This window comes from Malaya genurostris, chromosome 3 (assembly GCF_030247185.1).
Source record: "Malaya genurostris strain Urasoe2022 chromosome 3, Malgen_1.1, whole genome shotgun sequence".
Classification (NCBI taxonomy): Eukaryota; Metazoa; Arthropoda; class Insecta; order Diptera; family Culicidae; genus Malaya; species Malaya genurostris.
Genome location: NC_080572.1, coordinates 59,801,493 through 59,823,664, shown reverse-complemented (window position 1 = coordinate 59,823,664; position 22,172 = coordinate 59,801,493). Strand labels below are relative to the sequence as shown.

Here is a 22,172-nt window from a genome sequence, read left to right as displayed (position 1 = left end):
ATTTTTGTTATCTTTCTCAGTGACAGTCCGCGTTCTGTGCACCATTTGTACACAATTTTTCGACGTTGTTCTACTGAAAGTCCACGCATTTCAAAACAAACTAATGAAAACGAATAAACAACTGCACAAGTGGTTAGAGAAGAGTGTAAACAACAGGACGCAGCCATAAAAATTGACAGATTCTGAACCCTTGCGAAATAACAGCGGTTTTTGGTTGCGTTCATACTTTCTGGGACAGTCTTTATGCAGTGTCGATATTCAACTGACGCATTGAGAATCGAAAATGACAGAAAAAGATTTCACAATGGCTTACCTGTTGGTGCTCGAATCTGTAGTAGTTTTAAATTCCAAAGAGGTTCTGGAGTGTAATTACTTCGATTTGTCATATATCAGTCACTCTTTATAGCCAAGCGACACAGAAAATTAGTATATTCGCAGAACTATGTCCCAGAGATAGATTCCTTCTACACGGAACGACCGAAATTAGCTCTGCGCCTAATTCGTATTACTGTTTTTGAATTAGTTAATTTTAACAACAAACAAAATTTCCAAAATAACTATGAAATTAGTTAAAATTGAGAATTTCCTCTGCTGGAAAAAACTCTTGTTTTTAGAGAATGAGTTTAGTTGACAAAAACCAGCAATATTTCAAATTTATTTCTATTTATCTATCGCCATCATTACTGAAGGACAGCACAAAGAACAAAAAAATTAAATTGGTTTTATTAACAAGTTTATTAGCCAAAAACTCATGAGAAGTGTCAAGGTAAAACAATCCATTCAAAAGCTAAAAAGGACAGGCTTGTTGAAACTGCTTGCAAATTGTTTTGATGTTTTTCGCATGTGTTACGATATATCCACCGATATGTAAAGTTGTGAATTTGTCTGTAATAATTTTCTAAACCGATATGTAAAGTTGTGAATTTGTGCGCATTTGAAGCGATTGTGCGCAATAATGTTTTTACGCGGAACAGTGAAGTGAGTTTCGAATGTTGCACTCTCATTGTATATGTCAAATGATGTTTTTTGTATCTTCCAACCTTCCGGGTTTCACCGTCCGGTGTACTACTTGTATTCGGTTTTTTGTTTTCCGAGTGCTCGAAGTTTTCAGTGAAAGAGTCGATTTCACGAAGTCGAATGAAGAAAACAGCGTTTTAGAAGAAAAATTTTTAAAAAGAAGTTTATGTTTCGTTTATGTCTTTTTCTCCAATACAACATCGTATTTATACCATCTAGTGGCTAGTAGTCATTACGGTGTTAACGTTTTTTCGGTAAAAGTGCGCCATATAGCTGCGAATTGCAGAAGCCAATTCAACTATTTATGTTGGTTGAAAACAACGTTTTATATCTCTAATTCAACTAAAAAATTAGTTGAATGGAAATGAAGTGTCCCTTAGTTAAGAAATGACAACACGTTGAATTGGTGAATTCAATTAAAAAAATAGCCATTTCAACAAATATTTTATTATTAAGGGAATGAGAATTAAAAAATCTAAATTAGCAAAAGTAAGATTTTTTTAGCTGGCTCAAAAAATAACTAACTAAAATCAGAAAATCAACTAATTTTTTCGCCAAAATGCTGATTTCGGTCTTTCCGTGTATCAAAAATGAAAAGTGGAATAACTTTCTCCCCGCTATTCTAAATGGTGCACGTTTGCTACGCATGCGCTTGAAAAGGGCTATACCTTCTAATGTGATTTTCGGCCTGGATATAAGGATTTCGTGTAAATCACTTGTTACCTATGACAATCAGATGGTTACATGCCAGTATTGCCAAAAAGCTATTCATTATGGTAAACCATGTGAAAAACTGGACAAAAAGACATTTGCGCCAAAGGACAACGGCGCTTCCTCTAGTTTATTCTCTGTGCACTTTCCATAGAAAAGTCATCTCATATTCATACTATTTAATACCCGTGGTGAAGCGAAAAAGAAATGTACTGAAGTTGAAAACTATGAAAAAATCAAACTTTATGTACAAGCTAATTATCTGTAACGATTTGCCTTTCTAGGGTAATCATAAACCAACAATAGTTTTGCTAAACACACAACAGTGACAGGTTAGCTGTCTTTATAATAATAAAGCAAAAACCATTGAGTTTCCGAAGCATTATCTTCTATGATAAACGTGCAATTGAAAAACTTGACTAAACCGCAAACCGATGTCTTACTCAGCAACGATAGGAAACAGATCAAAATCAGTCAGTCATGAATGCAATCACAGTTAAGGCTGGTATGTGGTGCTAATATTGAGTGGCATCTACTTTTTTTAGCAGTCGTTTAGCACTGTTTTGCTAAAACCCAACGGTTAAAACATTCAAAAAACTTTGCATTTCACCAGTGTTGCAGGGGGCGTCCTAAGATTATTTTGCATTTATTTAGATTAGCCGCTCATAATTATTCATTATTCATTCGGAAAGCTATGGAAATATATAATGAAAAGTATAAAGTTATGTTCGGAAGCTAATGAACACAATAATGGGTATCATTTACTTTTCAGGCACTTTGTTTTAGGCAAGGATGTTCGTTAAATATGTCATTGAAAATGAAAAGTTATTGTTCGAGTTGAAGTGGGGCATCTTGTTTCAAAAACATTAATACATTCAACCTTCGCAAACAAAGAGTAGAGTTCCTGTCTGAGCACTGGAGAGAGATTTTATATTCATTTCAACAGTAAAAGGAGTTGAACAGCTTATTCGATCTACAATCGATATGATCTCTGTAATTGACGTTGATTGGATTTGAACCAATGAAACACTATCTTAGATAAACAAGTAGCTTTTTTCGTTTCAGTATCCATCAAATTAAAACTCGATCAAAACGCAAGTGCAAACTTGAACAGTTTAATTTGAACCACTAAGCAGACAGAAAGCACTTTTTTAAATTGCGCCAAAGCACAATGATTTTCACGACATCCCAAATACACTACAAAAAGTGTTGAATTTTTTCGAGTACAGTCTTTATATGCCATGCAATTATATCAGTTGCAAACCTTGAACAAAATAACATAACCATGTACAAATACCGTCGATCGCCGTTGATATAATGATTTAACCCGATAAAGATTACCACAAAAAGCTCATGAATTGGAAAAAGTTAATGAGAGACCTAATTGATTCATAATTACAGAACTAAAGAAATTGCAGTACATAAATCTTTTATGTTCTCCCTTTTGTAAAATGAACTAATTTCATCCGCTCCGGGTTATGTCACCGCCCAGTACGAGCCAGAACCAGCACACATTTCATGTTGAACATTTCGTGTGATTGTTTTCCCTGACCGCAACGAAGATTGCATCTTGTTTTGTTCCAACAGTAAATTTGTCCACTCTCGTGCCATTTGGCAACTGATCAATTACCGGCCATCGGTCATATTCGTCGGTCTTATTCTGTTCAGTAACGAAACTGTTTTGTTTTTCTCTCTCGTTTCAGCGCAATAAGTTTTATACCGTCGTTTTTGTTCGAACAGTTCCGCCGGTATTCGAACTGTTTCTTTCTGTTCATCGCCCTTCTTCAGCAGATTCCGGATGTCTCGCCAACTGGTCGCTACACAACCCTAGTACCTTTAATATTTATTTTATCTGTAAGTGCTATCAAAGAAATCGTTGAGGACATTAAGCGGCACCGGGCCGACGATGAGATCAACCATCGAGAAATCGAAACCCTACAGAACGGCCAATGGCGATGGATCAAGTGGAAAGAGTTGTCCGTCGGGGATATCGTCAAGGTGCAAAACAACACCTTCTTCCCTGCCGATCTGGTGCAGCTGTCCTCGAGTGAACCACAGGGCATATCGTTCATCGAGACGTCCAATCTGGACGGTGAGACGAACCTCAAGATTCGTCAGGGCATTCCCGCAACAGCCAAAATCCTCGAAACCAAAGATTTTACCCAGTTTTCCGGCACGCTGGAAAGCGAACCACCAAATAGGCATTTGTACGAATTCAACGGGGTGCTGAAAGAAACCGGAAAAGCGTATGTTTCAACTCTTGATCTCATCTCAAGTTAGGCTTCAGTTTAATTTGTAATAATTTCCAACTTCTACCATTCCTCATTCCAGTGCGGTTGCCCTCGGTCCCGATCAGCTTTTGCTCCGGGGTGCTATGCTGCGAAACACCTCCTGGATATTCGGCATCGTTATCTACACCGGTCACGACACAAAACTTATGCGAAACTCTACCTCAGCGCCTCTCAAGGTGAGTACACTTCGGTAAAAGTTTTGCTGTGTTCTACCTACTCAATGCAAAAAAAAGGCACAATACTAAAATTTAATTCTTCTCTTCTCTTTCCAGCGCTCTACTGTTGACAGACTGACAAACACGCAAATTTTAATGCTTTTTTTCATTCTCATATTCCTGTGCATCTTCAGTTGCATTTTTAATCAAATTTGGACAAAACGTCATTACAAAACAGATTGGTATTTAGGCATAAGCGGTAAGTTGACTGGGAGACTTTTTTTTTCAAATCAGAAGTCAGTTGTTTCATTCGTTTCAGATTTGCTAAGTAAAAACTTCGCCTACAATCTTCTAACGTTCATAATTTTGTACAATAATTTGATTCCGATATCTCTTCAAGTTACTCTAGAGTTAGTTAGGTTTCTTCAGGTTAGTTCCGTTTGAAATGCTCTTTATTGGTGTTGCTGGAATTCATCTTGTTTTTTTCCTACTTAGGCTATCTTCATCAACATGGACATCGATATGTACCACGAGGAATCGGACACTCCGGCGATGGCTAGAACCTCAAATCTGAACGAAGAACTCGGTATGGTTAAATATATCTTCTCGGACAAAACCGGCACTCTGACGCGGAACGTGATGGAGTTTAAAAAGTGCTCGGTCGCACGAACCATCTACAACCCGGAGGATAATCCAGCCCAGTCTCAATTGGTGCAGGTTAGTTTATCAGCTTATTGTTGCCGTAAGGAAGGATGACTCGGTACATCAGCTTCGCATAGTAGTTCTCAGTTCAAGGACATTTATCAAACGTTAGAATATATTAAATGTGCAAGGCAGGTCAAGATTACGCATTCATACTGTTTAGTTTTATTGGCTACAAATCACAAAAAAAAACTGAAATCGTTTGTATAGCTCATTTGACTTGGCTCCTCTTCTGCTGCCACTGCAGTGCCAAGAATTCAAAGGGTGGGTGGTGTACTGCCGTACAGATAGAATTTCAAACCCAGCTGTATGTACGGAAAAACAGCAGAAAATTTTCTGCTTACGAAGTGCAGAGCACTACAAGGGAATTGTAGCGTAAATCAATAAACTTGATATGCGTTTCCGTTGCTTTCAGCGTACCTGTCCTTTCATGACGGTTAGCATGACGTAAATATCACAGATGATGCAGTAAAATGATTTAAAATAACTAACCGCAGTGCACCAATTGAGCTAGAAATACCTAAAACGCCAATGAGTGATGAATAGAAAAATCATCTATAGGGAAAACTGTAGAAAGTTGTGGAAAGTTCTTCGTCTATTCAGTTTATGTGTTTTAGGAATCTTTGGATGAATATAATGAATGTTGTTGTGACCAACATATAGTTCTCATTATTTTTACGTTTCGTCTTTGACTCATCAGTGCAGAGCAGTTCAAATTGAACTGCTTAGTGCTAAACTCGGCAGTTCAATTCGAACCGCTAAGCAGACGTAAAGTTTCTGCTACTTACAGAACACTTTTTGTTTTGCAACGGACTGCAATGTCTTTTCTGACGTGCCGAACGAAAACGTGTTTTAGACTATTTCTGGCCGATGCAGGTATGGTCATTTAGGGGTTAGCAAATTTTGTGCTAGGGCACATAACCGTTTTCATTATTTTTACGTTTCGTCTTTGACTCATCAGTGCAGAGCAGTTCAAATTGAACTGCTTAGTGCTAAACTCAGCAGTTCAATTTGAACCGCTAAGCAGACGTAAAGTTTCTGCTACTTACAGAACACGAGTTTAGCACTAAGCAGTTCAATTTGAACTGCTCTGCACTGATGAGTCAAAGACGAAACGTAAAAATAATGAAAACGGTTATGTGCCCTAGCACAAAATTTGCTAACCCCTAAATGAACATATAGTTGTTTAGGAACTGCGTTTTTATTAACAGTTTATGCATATGATCTATTTTTCAAATTTTGAAGTTATACCCGATCTGAACAAAGTAGTTCAACTCGATCCTAAAGATCTTTTCTTCTAACTAACGATTTAACGGCTATCCGCATTAGGCCGATCCGACCGGTCCGAGCACTCCGGCGTTGACTTTTTCTCTGCTTCGGCTATGGCTGAGCTGCACATGCACACAGCTGCATGTGCAGCTCAGCCATAGCCGAAGCAGAAAAAAAGGAGACGTCGGAGAGCTCGGATCGGTCGGATCGGCCTAATGCGGACAGCCTTTTATTTGGAAAATTTGCTTTCAATATAAAGTAAACATTCGAATTGTTACCTGCTCAGAAAGGGGTATGGGCGCGTTTTAACATAAATTAATCAAATCAAATTGGTCGTGATACATTTCGATTGTGAGTCAGCGTTTACTAGATACACAAAAGTGCCTGAGCGGATGGTAACACTGTCGGGAATCAACCGAAGATAACAAAACGTGAACATGCTATATTAACAGTACTAGTGACTTATTATATCAAATAAATATTAACTCAAAGATAGCTAAAACGATTAAATAATTCGACGAGATAAGTGACATGCTCTCGATTCTCATCCGTTGAACTATGACGAGCGGCCATACATAACTTATATTGGAAAGCTACTAATTCTTATGTTTATATTATTTCTTTATTACCGGTTAAAATGCATTCCTGAACAGAACTGAGAAATCACGAATTAATGATGGTTGTTGGGAGGCGCAGGGAAAACTTATTTTCTACCGCAAAATTATTCTTGGTGAAAAAAATAACTGTTTATTAAAAAAACGTGCTTAATCCACCTAGCAGTGAGATGATACCTTTTTTTGAACAATCCGCATGTGTTTTTTGCATGAATATATTTCGGTGTTTTAGTTCTCATGACATTATTTAATGACCGTTGTTTCAAGCGAAAATTTTAATTAATTTTAATCACTCATTATCCTGTAGTGTCGAAACTGCAAATCGGATCGGATTTGAATCTAAACGTATAATAATCGATTGAACATTCCATGATATGTCGAAGTAAGTTCCACTTTAGAGTTTACGGTTATTTACAGTACATCCAGAGCCGGTATTCAGGAACCAGCATAACCCGGAACGATTTGTATGGCTTTAAATTAATATGACGAATAAATAGTTTTGAGTCCAACTGTCATCTTCTATATTGGTTTGCATTGGGCGAGGACACCCTGTAATTCCACAATCGGAAGTCAGAATTGGATAAAATTCATTAATTTTGTATGGGACCATAAACTCTTTAATTTGAATTTTTGTTTTTGAGATTCGATTTGACCTTTTTTGAGAAAACGATTGAGCTTCGAGAAACGATTCGGTACTGGAACCGGAACTCGAAAATCGGCGTAGCCGAAGTCAGATAAATTCACCTCAGGAGCTGTATAGTGTACATTTGTTTCAAAATGTTAGAAAATCATTGTAGACATCTTTGAGAAACCGTAGTGCGAATTAAATCCGGAGCAAAAACTGAATACCACTAAAACTGAAATAAGTTTGTTTAATTATCGACCTGATTAATTTATGTAAAATAGACATTTTTATACTAATCACCATGTATCCCCGAAACCGGAAGTTGGATCTGACTGAAAAGCAAGATGTTTTATAGAATCTTAAGACTTTTCATTTGAATCTTAGATCGGTTCAGCCATCTACGAGAAAAATGAGTTACACAATTTTATATAAGTATTGACGGCTTTCTCAGTCCCAAATTTTAATTTCGGTTCACATGTCATCCTGTAGCTCCGGAACCTGAGGTCGGAACTAAACGTAATTCAGGAACCTTGTTTGGGAGCATACGACTTTTCATATGAATCTGAATTTGTAGAAAACGGTTGAGTCATCTCCGAGAAAATTGAGTGAAATTATTTGTCACACACGCATTTTCTGATCTCGACGAAGTGCTTCGAATGGTATATGGGAGCCATCATTTGGTTTACATTTGTCATATTCGAACGATTATGTTGCCAAAAACGAACCGTGCCAAAATCGGTCCGAGGCAAAATGTCATGAAAAATGATGCTGTACACAGTATGTTTGGTACTTAAAAACAATTGTATGTGACAATATAAATAATCGTGTTTCACGTTGCTCCCAAGCATTGCTTTGTCATACAGCGCTCAAAATTCCTTCTACTGGAATAGGGGGAAAAGTCGCTAACATAAGAATGTCGATATCTCCGATGAAAACTGGCGGATTTTAACAATCTATGGCTTGTTGGATAGCTATTACCGTGCGGAATCTAAGTCTGGAAACATATTTTGTTTTCAAGGTCAAGTGTGACAGATATTGTCAAAAACTTTTAACATAAAACTTTGTATAACTCAAAAACCATTCAATAGCGTTCTGGGTGACGGGAAGACCTTTCATTTGCGACTAATTTGATCAAAATCGGTCCAGCCATCTATAAGATCTTGTCCTCTTTGTTGACAACACACTTACAGACATACACACACACATGGAAATTTGCTCAGTTCGTCGAGCTGAATCGATTGGTATATGACACTCGGCCTCGGAAAATTTTTCTAAAGTTTAAGCGAATTCTATACCTATTTTTCATATTTATAAAAAAAGGTAAAAATACTAGATGAACTACTATTTTCTTTTTGAACTTCCGCTCAACGACAGCGGGAGAGCTGCTTTGTGTTTTCTCAGCGGTGGCAGTTCACCAGAGCTTTTATTGAAGATTTTAGGTTTTTCTAAATGCATTTGAATGAACCTCACATATAAACTGCTAGTCGGTGTCGTGATTTTTTCTTGGAATTCTGCTATCTTTGTTCATCCTTTCAATTTTCAGGAGGAAAATGCTTCCGTTCTTTATGGAATTCGTCGAGTCAATCCTGTCATTTTTTTTCTTTCTGCTTTCAGACTACTTAGATTGAGATTTGTCTGTATCGCAATAATTACCGTTGTTTTTTAGAATTTAGACTACAATCTACAAATATGCTGAAACTACATTGCGTCATTTAGTAAAACAATATAATTATTGTTTACAATATAATTTGAGTTGTATCTGGATTACTAAGTAATTCAATAATATTTATTTCACGATGTATATATTTTTTATTATTCTCTCTTGTGGCTGGATTATTCTACCACAGTCGGGTTGAATGCGGATTAGGGAGGATGACAAACACTTATGTCGTTTTCGCTTGATGCCAAACCTAACCCAGTTTCCACTTTAACTGCTGTCAAACCGTTTGTTCGAAGCTAGTTTCGAAGCTAGTTTCGAACCTAGTTTCAACGTTGTTGAACTGAAAATCGAGTCAATTTCGAACCTGGTTTTTATATCTGGTTTGCTCAAATCGCCGTTGCTAAGTGCGTAACCAACACAGTGTCGTGAAAAGTGTTTGTTTGAAGAAACTACTCTGGGTCAGTTTTAGTTTTCTCAAACGAAAACGACATTAGAAATATATAAGAGACACGAAATGGAAAATAGATAAAAATACTACTTACAATTGAAGGAAATAAAGTAGAATGACAACAAAAGACACCTACGCAACACAGTTAAATAGAACGACTAGAATTCATTGATGCCATTTTACTGAAATGTCATTAAAACAATGCAAGCCTGTGAAAATCTACCTCAACACCTCTTAATTTTCCATTATCAGAAACTCTAACAAATCAAAACCGTACATTCTTCAACTAATCGAATCTTTCCTTTGTCTTCCTAGCACATTCTGAACAATCACCATACCGCCGCCATACTGCGGGAGTTTCTTACACTGATGGCCATTTGTCACACGGTGATACCGGAAAAGTCTGACAGCGATAACATAAATTACCACGCGGCCAGTCCGGACGAACGGGCTCTGGTCTACGGGGCGAAAAAATTCGGTTACGTGTTCCACACACGCACGCCAAATTACGTCGAGATCGACGCGCTTGGCATACAGGAGCGGTTCGAAATCTTAAACGTACTCGAATTCACCTCGACCCGTAAACGAATGTCGGTTATCGCGAGGAACTCCAAGGGTGAAATTAAGCTATACTGCAAGGGCGCCGATACCGTGATATACGAACGGTTGTCAGTCAACGGCCAAGCCTATCGAGATTCCACTCTCCAGCATCTGGAGGAATTTGCCACCGAAGGACTGCGGACGCTGTGCTGTGCCGTCGCCGTTATTCCCGACGATGTGTACGACGACTGGAAGCAAACGTACCACAAGGCATCGACTTCGCTGCAGTATCGAGAACAAAAAGTCGACGATGCTGCCAATCTAATCGAAACCAATTTGATGCTACTTGGAGCCACCGCAATCGAAGACAAACTACAAGATGGTGTACCTGAAACGATTGCCTCGCTTATCGAGGCCAAAATCAACGTTTGGGTGCTTACCGGTGATAAGCAGGAAACTGCTATCAACATAGGTTATTCGTGCAGGCTACTGTCACACGGCATGGACTTAATTATTCTAAACGAGGATAGTTTGGATGTGAGTGTACTTCCGATTGCTGATTTCGACATTAAGTAATCATGGTTTTTCCTTCACCAGAACACCCGAAATTGCATCCATAGGCACATTATTGAACTAGGCGATCAGCTGCGAAAAGACAACAACATGGCACTGATAGTAGATGGCAAAACACTCAAGTATGCACTCAGCTGTGATTTGAGGACTGATTTCCTAGATTTATGCATTTCTTGCAAAGTGGTCATCTGCTGTCGGGTATCGCCAATCCAAAAAGCAGACGTAGTGGAGCTGGTGACCACTAACACGAAATCGGTAACACTTGCCATCGGTGACGGAGCGAACGATGTCGCCATGATTCAAAAAGCTCACGTCGGTGTAGGGATTTCTGGTGTGGAAGGACTACAGGCAGCATGCGCATCTGATTATTCGATAGCACAAGTAATTCGATTATGGTTCCACTGTTTGATAAAAAAAAACCCTAATAATGTGTGTTCTTCATTCTAAAAATTACAGTTCAGTTACCTACGGAAACTGCTGTTGGTACACGGGGCGTGGAACTACAGTCGTGTGTGTAAGCTGATTCTGTATAGCTTCTATAAAAATGTCTGCCTTTATGTGATAGAGCTGTGGTTCGCAATATATTCTGGATGGTATGTTGGACCCGTTCGTTTCGGTACCCTTTCATGAATTGTTCTTTAATTTGATTCGCACAGGTCTGGCCAAATATTATTCGAGCGTTGGACAATCGGTTTATACAATGTGTTTTTCACTGCATTACCCCCGTTTGCAATGGGTCTTTTCGATAAGGTAACATCAGCGGAGCAAATGTTAAAGTAAGTGTTCTTAGCAATGAGGAAAGAGTGTAATTTAACAGATTTTCTTTTTGGGAAATAAAACAGAGAACCAAGGCTCTACGAACCATCCCAAAGTGCCCAACTATTTAACGTTAAAGTATTCTGGTACTGGATCCTAAACGCTTTGGTCCATTCGTTGCTTTTATATTGGCTGCCAATGTTCTCCTACCAGGGCGACGTGATCTGGGGTAACGGACGCGACGGTGGTTATTTAGTGTTAGGAAATATAGTTTATACGGTAAGTTATTTAAACTAGTTTCAATGCGATTATAACATAACGGTATTAACTTATCAAATTTAACTATTCCAGTATGTGGTTGTTACGGTATGTCTAAAAGCGGGGTTACTAACAAACTCCTGGACGTGGCTGACGCACTGTTCCATCTGGGGCTCGATCGTGCTCTGGTTTGTGTTTATTTATATTTATAGGTGAGTTTAATTCGCGCAAACATATTCAATTGATCTTATTGATAATCTTCCATTTTATTCTCAATGTTCAGCAATATCTGGCCAACGTTACCGGTAGGAGCGGTATTTACCGGAATGGATGACATGATTTTCTCGTCTCCCGCATTTTGGTTAGGATTATTCCTGATACCAATAACAGCACTGTTACCCGACGTAGTAGTCAAAGTGTAAGTATAAGTAATTTATTATACGGCGCGTAATAAGATTCATCAACTCGGCTCATAGACTGGCAAGCGCTCCCTGTTCCGCCTGTGCTAGAAAGCTTACTGAAGTCGAAGTGTTCTTTCAAATCAAGAAGCCTTTGAAGAAATGCAGTGCTTGTTCAATCGGAAATGAATATTCCATGACGCACTCCCCTAATCGATCGTCAAGATGATTGGTGACAGGAAAGCTTTATCAATGTTAAGCTGGTTGAGCATTAGTGCGAAAAAACGGAAACACTGTCCAAACCAGTACGTTTCGGAAAGCCTTCCTACGGTGATATTAGAATTTGCGTCCGTATTTTGTGTATATGTTTGCCGTAAACGCAAAATTTTGTCTTGGACTTTTCAGTGCTTTAGCATTTCATATAGTAGTAAAACATAAACAACAAAGCAAACGTAAAAGCTAGCTTAGCGCCTGATGTTGGACTGCTAAGTGCACCAGCAATTCAATATGAACTGCTAAAACACTGTTGAATCGAAGATGAATCTAAAATAATTGAAAATTGTGCGTAAATAAGTGCAAAATGCTTAGTAGTAATCTAAACTTCAAAATGAATAATTGGAGATTACGTCGATTTTTGTTGAACAGTTTTATGAATTATTTAACGTTAGTTTAATGTCTTGTTATCCACCGAGGATTACAAATGATATTTTTGTCCTCTCTAGTTGGGATAAACCATAACCTTGTACCATACATTTTTACCTTGGATCCAACACTATTTGGATCACCTCGGTACAATTCACGGTCAATTCGATTCTCGCTTATGGATCGTATAATGTTCAAAAATATCTTCCACAGCTCTACACGATGATGAAACTGGATTACCACCATTTTCCTTTCATTTTAAAAATTGAAGTTCCTCAATAGGTGCACATGATTGACGATGCAGAAATGTTCTACGATTTCAATCGGTCTAATTTTCGTGATCAGCTGGGTGAAGACACTGGCGCATGGCACTTTGAATGAAGCAATAGAGAAGTTTTATTATGAATTAGATTCAATCTTTCAACATCTCGTGCCTCGAAGAAAACACAGGTATCAATCTAATAACCAACAACCTTGGTAGAATGGATAGCTTCGTAACCTTCGGAATCGCCTAAGGAAGTCTCGCAAACTCTTTTGTCAAACAAAAAATGTAGATGATAAATTACTCGTTCGTGATTTAGAACACCAATTTGAACCATTGAACGCATCGTGTTTTCGGCTGTACGGATGGAGATCAATTTGAAGACTGACCCGAAACAATTTTGGTCTAATCTGCGAAATGAAATTTCTTCCAGAGAAATTCCTGTCAGTGTTCACTATTGTCACCAATCTTCGTCGACAGTTTCGGATTCAGCCAACCTATTATGGTTATTCTTCCAAAGCGTACTAAGCAATAACTCACCGCCTTTGTCAGAATCGTACCTGAGTAGCAGAGATGGCATTTCACCAGAGTGATACACGCTGGAGTCAGATTCTTGTCCACACCGAGGATGCAAAAAACGAAGCACCGCACAAAGAGGAAAGCGCACTTCTTCTCAGTGTCGAATAAACAGCATTTGAGTGTGTGCTTGTGGTTAAAGCAGCTGGCGCGAGTGAAACACATTCTCTTCGCATGAATCGCTCACACGCGCTCTCGTCTAAATACACCCAAGTGACCACTGGCGCGTGATGGTGAGCGAACACTTCTGTGAACTTCAATTAATAGAGAGTAGATCTGGCCTTGCTATGAAAAATTTGCAAGGAAAACCGAAAATTTTACGATAAATTGTTTTATTTTGCTGATTTTGCGTGTCCACGCTTCTTCTACGCAAACCATACAGCAGAGTGCTCACCGGCGTGTACACCTCTGTGAAAGTATCTGCATCCACCTCAGAGAATTTATTAGCTAATGCTTTAGCACTTTGGTGCGATTCAGTGGAAGAGGTAAAAGGAAATAAACAAACGCACTCATGATGCGTGCACACTTTATACAACAGTAGTGTATTTATGTGAAAGAGAAGAGCTCTCGTTGAAGTTGTCAGTGCGAGGGGAGAAATTTTGCTTGCTCTTCGTCACACAGAGAAGATAGACATCTCTGCTGAGTAGTCAGCCGACGTATTCTTTGAGTTTGCCTGCTACTGTTTTCACTGAACGCGAGGTGTACAAAAAGCTACGACAAATCGATGGATCGAAAAGGCCAGGATCTGACGGGTTACCTCCGTTGTTCGTGAAGGAATGTTCATCTGCATTAGCTTCACCTGCATCTCTGCTTTTCAACCGCTCGCTTGCTGAGTACTATTTTTCAGCAAAGTGGAAAGAAGCTTTAATAGTTCTTGTTAACAAAACTGGAAACGTGCATGACGTCACCAATTCTAGAGAAATTTCTATTCTAAGCTGTTTACCAAAAGTATTCAAACGCATACTGTTGGATGCTCTTAACCCATCAGTAAAGCACATTATCGCCGTTGACCAGCATGAGTTCGTCAAACAGCGGTCGACTACCACCAATTTAAAGAGCTAAACGTAAATTGAAAAATGACAACAAATCGATGCGGTGTATTTTGATATTTCAACAGCATTCGACCGTGTTCCTCATCAGTTCGCTTTGCAAAAATTGAGGCGAAGTGTATACCCTGAATGGTTAACCAATTGGATTCTGTCGTATCTCATGGGCCGTAATGCCTCCGTACGAATCGGATTTGTACTCTCGGATTCATTTCACGTTACCTCGGATGTGCCTCTAGGAAGTCATCTCGGACCACTTTTCGTGTTATTCATGAACGATCTTTACAGTGAATTGTCATCATTTAAAGTAATGTATGCTGACGATCTCAAAATTTGCCGCACCATTACAAGCCTTATGGATCGCTGTGCTCTATAAATGGATATTGACCGAATCATAGATTGGTGTGACAGAAACGGCATGACAGTAAACGTTAAGAAATGTAATGCGATAACTTTCCCATAGACACAGTCTCCAATTATACTCGAATACTCAATGATGATGGGTTCAGTTCAGCGAGTTCCGTCTATCAAAGACTTGGGCATCATTCTCGATTGCAAAAATCGTTTCATCGAACAGTTTTCATTCGTTACTGCGAGGGCCTATGTAGTGTTGGGACTAATCAAACGAAACACTCAAAACTTCAACGATGTGTATTGCCTCAACACAGTTTACATCGCACTAGTACGAAGTATTCTGTAGTTTGAAGTTACAATTTGGGCTCCGTATCACAGTGTTCACATCAATCGGATCGAAAGGGTGCAGAAGTTCTTCGTATGATTCGCACTTCGAAGACTACCTTGGATGAATCGTTCTCAACTATCTCGTTACGAGAATCTCTGTGCTCTCATCAACCTACCTACGTTACAAAACAGACGAGTACTCCTTCAACAACTCTTCGTTTTCGACCTACTAAATGATAACGTCGATTGCCCCATACTACTGGAAACAATTAATTTTAACGTTCCGGGAATATCACTGCGAAGAACGGAATATTTTCGTCACTCACTTCATCGCACACAGTGCGGCCAGAGCAACCCAATGAATGTTTGCTATCATCGTTTCAATAGCATGTAGCATTTATTTGATTTTAATATGAGCAAAGACACATTCAAATTGAAAATAATATTTTCAAGTTAGCTTAAGTGTGCGTGGTTATAAAGTAATAGTATGTGCGATATACTTCTAGTCGAAGACAGTGATGGCATTTCACCAGAGTGATACACGCTAGTGTAAGATTTATGTCTACACAGGGGATGCAAGAAGCGAACATCACACAAAAATGAAAGCGCACCTCTTATCAGTGTCGAATAGACATAATTTGAGTGTGTGTTTGTGGTTAAAGCAGCTGGTGCGAGTAAAACACATTCTCTTGGCATGAATCGCTCTCACCTAAATTCACCCAAGTGACCACTGGTGCGTGCTAGTGAGCGAAGGTAACGCGGGCCTTGCTATGACAATCTGTTTCGCAGCAATGAAAAACTAAATTTTAACGATAAATTGCGCTTTTGCTGAATAAGCGTGCCCCACGCTTCTCTTATGCGAACCGTACACCAGAGTCCTCATCAGCATGCACACTTCGGATAAAATAGCTTCATCCACCTCAGAGAATTTCATAGCTCTAGCAATTTTGTGCGATCCAGTGCTAGAGTTGAATGAAAACAAACGCGCTCTCATGATGCGTGCACACTCTATATAACAGTGGTGTATATATGGGAAACAGAAGAGCTCTCATTCATGTTGTCAGTGCTAGAGGAGAAATTATAGTTTGCCTTCGTCACACAGAGGAGATGGACATCTCTGGTCGAAGACAATAAAGATAAAGATCACCATTAATATATTGTAGTTCGCATAACCAACAACCATGTGAGCACGGTTAAAGATAGTTATGTATCTTTGAACCCCGGATCTTCATATCAGAGTTTCTTTGAATCGTGCATTGCTCTAAAATTTACAAACAAGAATTTTTCATAAAGCTATCGCATCGTCTTCCTCGGTATTCGCCAATAAGAGTACCATACTCTACCTACCAGTCTATTCCTGTTGTTTTTACACTTTGGCCTTTACTACCGTTCTCATTTCCACTTCCACTTTCACTTTCACTGACTTTTATCTCTGAAACGACTTCCTTTATAAGAACCTAAATTCACTTCACTCGATTTTCACCGTCAAGTGATACCGATAATAAGGATCACAATCACTTCACTTGGTTTTCACCGTGTAGTGGTATCGGTAATAAGGGCCTGTATCTAGTATACGTTTCCTTGTAGTTTGTTTCTTGGCATGGGTTTCATCTCTGCGCTTCTCTTCTTCTCCGCCAACCTAATAACAGGTCTAGTCCTCCGAAGTCGTCCAATTTCTGCTGCTCGTACGGTAGGTGGTTCTCCAAAAGCTGTTCTTCCGCCATCTCCACGTTTCGTCTTCCATCTACACTCCGGCATAGATAACTCGCAGAATCTTTCTCTCGAAAATACTAGGGGCACGTTGATCCTCTGCTAACAAAGCCAGGTCTTGTGACCGTAGAGTACAACCGGTCTAAAAAGCACTTTATAGATAGCTATTTTCGTGAAGGGGTGTACTTTTCTCGCTCGAAGGTTTAAACTGCAGTTCTCTGCTGGTATAATTATCGGCGAGCACCAGTGAGTTCAAATACACCAATTCGTCAACCACCTCGATATTGTCGCCGTCTAATGTGGTTCGGTCAAATCCTAGCTACCATTGATATTGCTAGCGTTATTGGGAATACAAATGAAATACGATCAAAAAACCAATACGTTGTTATTCAGAATAAGGGTGAATGCTCGGGGCTAATGCTTATTTTATCATGCATTTTGACTTTTAGCTTCGACTTTCAGTCCGATATATGTTTCCGTCATCATCTCAAAGTTACGTACAAAAATATCAACGTGATCAGCTAAAAAGATGAACGTCTTTCGAAAGTTCGGACCACTTGTGTCAATCCTCGTTCTTCTAATCACACCTTTCAAAGTAATATTAAACATGAGTCATTGTTCCATGTTGCTCTGGTTTGAGCTGCAATTCACAAGTCTCCTAGGTTGCAAATGTTTCCACCTCCTGCTTTTCTGCCTGTGTCATCATCCGGTTGGGTGCATTAAAAAATTAGCCTGTCTTAACCCTTGACGCGATTCAAAGTACTCCGTTAATTCTCTTGAACCACGGACCGTTTTTTACCGGCTGCCCTGTTGTTGTTCTTCAGTTGTCTGATTTCTTTTTTCACCATCACGCTGGAAACTGTTCGTCAGGAGCGTTGAGACGCTCGTTGAAAAGCTGTTTCCACCTGTCCAAATCTTTCGCCTTTGTCCATGAGAAGGAATCCCGACCGGTATCGGTTTGAGGCACAAAGCCTTTGCGGGACCGAATAACCACTTCTTAGCCGCTTTGCCCTTATGAAAAGATGCTAAATTAGGCCAAAATAATACAGTAATCGAATACTTTTGTATGAATGGTAGGAATCGTTTTTGCTGACACTTGTTGACGAAAACTTATTGGTTGATCGTACCTGTGGTTATGAATATCTCGCTCTTTAAACCACAGCTACAAAAAACCTTTTTGCAGTTCGTGTTCGCATATCATCCGACACAGTCGAAAATAGCTTACGGTCGAGACAACAGAAACAAAGACAATACAGTGTACTGAACAATAGAGCATACGAATACGAACTGGGTTTATGTCCGCAGCTAGAAATACCGCAGTTTTCTTGTGAATTTATCGGTTGAAACTAATTTGAATTTGCTGGGGATAGCATTTCGATCAATTGCTCTATAGAACTGTTGTCCGGGAAGCTGCATACAATCAATTTTTACCTACGTTTCGCCATCCATGAGTATGCCTCATTCCTATTTCTTACAGGCTGGAAAAGATTGAAATCCTCTTCGCAGGGTCTGACTATTTTAAGCCAGTTTGTAAAAAGTTCAACTCATAACTTTATTTTAAGCTAGACCATCAAACAAAACTGGGTTATGTCAGAAAATGCATTGTTCGAATTGAACTAGGGTAAGGGCTCCCTATTTCATCTGAGCTCCTATTTCCATCTCATCCCTTCACCTCATTACTTTGAACATGAATAATATCTTACAACGTACCTGAACCAAACTGTGAAATGTTGAAAAATGAATATTTAAGCTATTGTCCCACTTTTCCATTGGAAGAAATGGGTTTAAATTCTTCGGTGTTGTTTTTTTTTCATTTGAAACAAACTCACTTTACGATTTAGGATGCATTTTCGCCTCAAGATTTACAGTTCGTCATGTTTCTGAATATCTACTAAACGATTCATCTCAAAACATGATCACTATTTCACCCAATTACAATTACTATTGAATGCTGGATGACTTCATAATTGGTAATGTTCACTTGCCACTTGTTAAATTAACGATAAAAAAACTTCAATAATTACCAGACAAGCAATAAAAGTTTTCAAGAATATGAGATGAAAGTTTTTCACTTAATTCACTTGATTGCGCTTTGTTTTCATCTCATTTGGTTTCGCAAAGTTGCCAGCCTTTCTCATAATATTACAAAACAAAATTGTTCGTCTTCTTCAAATTATCATCATTGATATTTATATTTCAAAAAAACTATTTTGGCTTCGAATATTACCAGAAAGAGCGTGTTAAATACTAATGAAATAAACATTGTGGCAAATCCAGCAGCACTGGTTTCTTTCCGCTATATGTCAATATAACGCTGTTGAGTGTGTGTGTTTCATCGGCTGTGCACAGAGATGCCAGATATTTTCATAGAAAATATGTATTACTTTGCATAAAAAGTCTATATCTGCTCTATCTGTTTTTACTAATAAAATAATATTAAAATATAACTCTTAATTTGTGCGAAGATTTCCATTTTAACAAGCGATTTGTCCGTTGATTAATGAACTTTCAAAGAATTACTGCAATCATATAGTAATAGTAAAACTCACAGAGAAAAATCTAATTTTTTACTTCTCACTTTTTATGAACCTGAACAAATCTGTATTACATTTAGGAAATCCGTATAAAATCTGTACTCTGATTTAAAACAACGCAAAAATCTATACAATACAGATAAATCTGTAAATGGCATCTCTGGTTGTGCATTTTGTTTTAGAAGGACTAACACATGGATCAATAAGTTCCGAGACTAAAGCAGAGATGGCGCTCGTAGTAAACCAGTAACCACGTCTTTCTAGAGTACTAACCTTTGCTTGAAACGGGTCAAAATTTTAAGTCGATCCGACCAGAAACAGCTGAGTTATCGTTGTTGGAGTAAAGTCGTTTTGTAGGTTGTTTAAAAAATGGAAAAAACCGAGTTTCGTGTTTTGATAAAACATTGTTTTTTAATGGGTAAAAACACCGTGCAAGCGAAACAATGAATTGAAAAAAGTAATCCGGACTCTTGTTCATCAAAAGCAACGATTTGTCGGTGGTTCGCCGAGTTTAAACGTGGTCGTACCGACACAAACGACGCGGAACGCTAGGGTAGACCTGTGTGGAAGCCGTTACATCGGAAAATGTGAGTGAAGTGATAAAAATTATAATGAAAGATCGTAAAGTGAAGCTCTATGAGATTTCTGAGATGACACAGATATCATATGGAAGTGTATTTACTATCCTTCATGAAAAATTGAGCATGAAAAAGGTTTTTTCCAAGTGGGTGCCGCGATTGCTTTCGATGGAACAAAATGCACCCTGCCACAAGTCGATGAAAACAATGGCGAAATTGAACGAATTGGGCTTTGATCTGCTTCCCCACCCCCCATACTCGCCAGATTTAGCCCCCATTGACTACTGGCTCTTCGCTGATCTTAAAAAAATGTTCCAGGGAAAAAGATTTGGCTCAAATGAGTTTATCGCTGAAACTGAAGCTTATTTTGAAGCGAAAGATAGATTTTTTTATAAACATGGTATTGAAAAATTGGAAAAACGTTGGAACCATTGTATCACCCTAAAAGGTGATTATGTTGATGAATAAAAAAAATGTTATTTCCATTGTTAGTCTCGGGACTTATTGATCCATGTTTTAAGCCTAAATGAAAACAATTCCTTTTTTGTTTTGTTGTTAAGTTTACCATATTAACTGCACAGTAAAATTTTAAATTTAAAACGAAAGGTAACGAAAACGACCCAAAAAATTTTAAACGTCGAAATGATTCAAAACATGTTCTAAAAATATCGTGTGTTGTCTTATAGTTGGCATTAGGCCATTTTTAAGAAAAATTCGTACAATTTGAGCATGGGAGTGTATTAGTGCAATGTTTTGTTTTGATTGCTGTCGCCGTTACTAATTTATGGAATGAATAAAGGACCAACGATAGGATAAATAAAAATCCTTTGAGATGGAATTAGGAGCAGAGTAGCGAACATATCGGAAGTGTTTTGAGCTGATTTTTTGAACATTATTTTAAATTCCAAGAAATGTGAATCAATTCTCCATGGGGAGCAAGGCGAATTAAGCAGAAATATGAAAAAATCATAGTGATTTAGTGGCTAAATCAGGTTTTTAAGATAACGTTCTTACAAATGAGATGAAATAGGGAGCCCTTACCCTATAAAATTTGCTGTGTTAATAAAAAAACAATAATGATTTCCAGCTTCTACTTTCAACTAGAGTTTCTACTCTCAATACTGAATTCGATGGATGTATTGCAGATAAAATCGTGTGTATGAAGAAAAGTTGTAAAATGTACAAGAACAAAAAATTGTTTGTCTATATATTGTTATATATCTTAGACTTCGTTATTAATGTTTAGTCTATACGACACTCGAGGATCGAAAGTACGATAGCGGATTCCTGACACCAACAGTCAGACCAAAACTTTATTTTCTAAACACGTGAAAATTAAAGAACTTTTTTTCCTTCTGACATCCATAGGATAAAGAACCGGAACCAAGACATCAGCGCACCTCATCCCATCAAGGAATCGCGTTCTTCGTAAGTATTGAAAACATTACTTCTATTGTATTGCTACAATTTGCCAATGTGAACATAAATTGCACCTCAAGCCAAAAAAAAACCCTCACAAGTTTCACGAATCCCAAATATCCAACACTCATACTAAAAGAACTCGATAGAAAAGACAGTAACTTTTTTTTTCAAAAAGACAACTACTAGTGATTGCTAGAATCACCTCAGGTTTCAACTGATTGTCAACTGAATAAGTTTAGTAGTTATTTCATTTCAATGTTGTTTTCCAGAATCTTTTTTTTTTTTACTTTCTTGCAAAATGATTTACCTTTCTACAAACAATTTCTCCACGTGATTAGTTATAATCTTTTCCTTAAAAAAATACTATCTAGTTCTCGAAACATATCCTTCTAATTCCTCTTCCTTTACGGCAAAACTATCAAACCCCATGTTTTATCGATGTTGCTGATGTTGTTTGTTCGTTATTTCCTAAACATTATTTTGATTAACTTCGTGTTGATTGTAAGACTATGTTTATCATTGAAGTTCTAAATTCAGCTTCCTGATTAAAACTTATTCGATTTTCTTTTAAAATCGGAATGATTATTAATTTTTTTTTAATTATTGAATCTTGTTTCTGTGTGTGTAATGTTGTGTGCTTCCATTATTAATTGTTAAAATCGTTTTGCCACTGGCCGCTCTTTTCTTTGCATATTTTGAACTTA

The 22,172-nt window shown here is 38.1% G+C and overlaps 1 protein-coding gene across 21 annotated transcripts in view; it reads left to right on the top strand.

Moving 5' to 3' along the window:
• LOC131435913 (probable phospholipid-transporting ATPase IA) overlaps positions 1 to 22,172 on the top strand; it is a 195,220-nt gene that overhangs the window by 132,307 nt on the left and 40,741 nt on the right. For all 21 annotated transcript variants that reach the window (XR_009230553.1, XR_009230551.1, XR_009230552.1 and 18 more), the window contains 13 exons: positions 3,432 to 3,974; positions 4,060 to 4,195; positions 4,292 to 4,433; positions 4,494 to 4,603; positions 4,670 to 4,891; positions 9,808 to 10,569; positions 10,630 to 10,986; positions 11,062 to 11,198; positions 11,262 to 11,381; positions 11,448 to 11,640; positions 11,713 to 11,831; positions 11,903 to 12,037; positions 21,415 to 21,474. Coding sequence is in view for 18 of the 21 variants with exons in the window: in XM_058604187.1 (XP_058460170.1) it covers positions 3,432 to 3,974; positions 4,060 to 4,195; positions 4,292 to 4,433; positions 4,494 to 4,603; positions 4,670 to 4,891; positions 9,808 to 10,569; positions 10,630 to 10,986; positions 11,062 to 11,198; positions 11,262 to 11,381; positions 11,448 to 11,640; positions 11,713 to 11,831; positions 11,903 to 12,037; positions 21,415 to 21,474 (3,036 nt within the window). In the remaining 3 variants the exon portion in view is untranslated. The remainder of the gene's footprint in view (positions 1 to 3,431; positions 3,975 to 4,059; positions 4,196 to 4,291; positions 4,434 to 4,493; positions 4,604 to 4,669; positions 4,892 to 9,807; positions 10,570 to 10,629; positions 10,987 to 11,061; positions 11,199 to 11,261; positions 11,382 to 11,447; positions 11,641 to 11,712; positions 11,832 to 11,902; positions 12,038 to 21,414; positions 21,475 to 22,172) is intronic.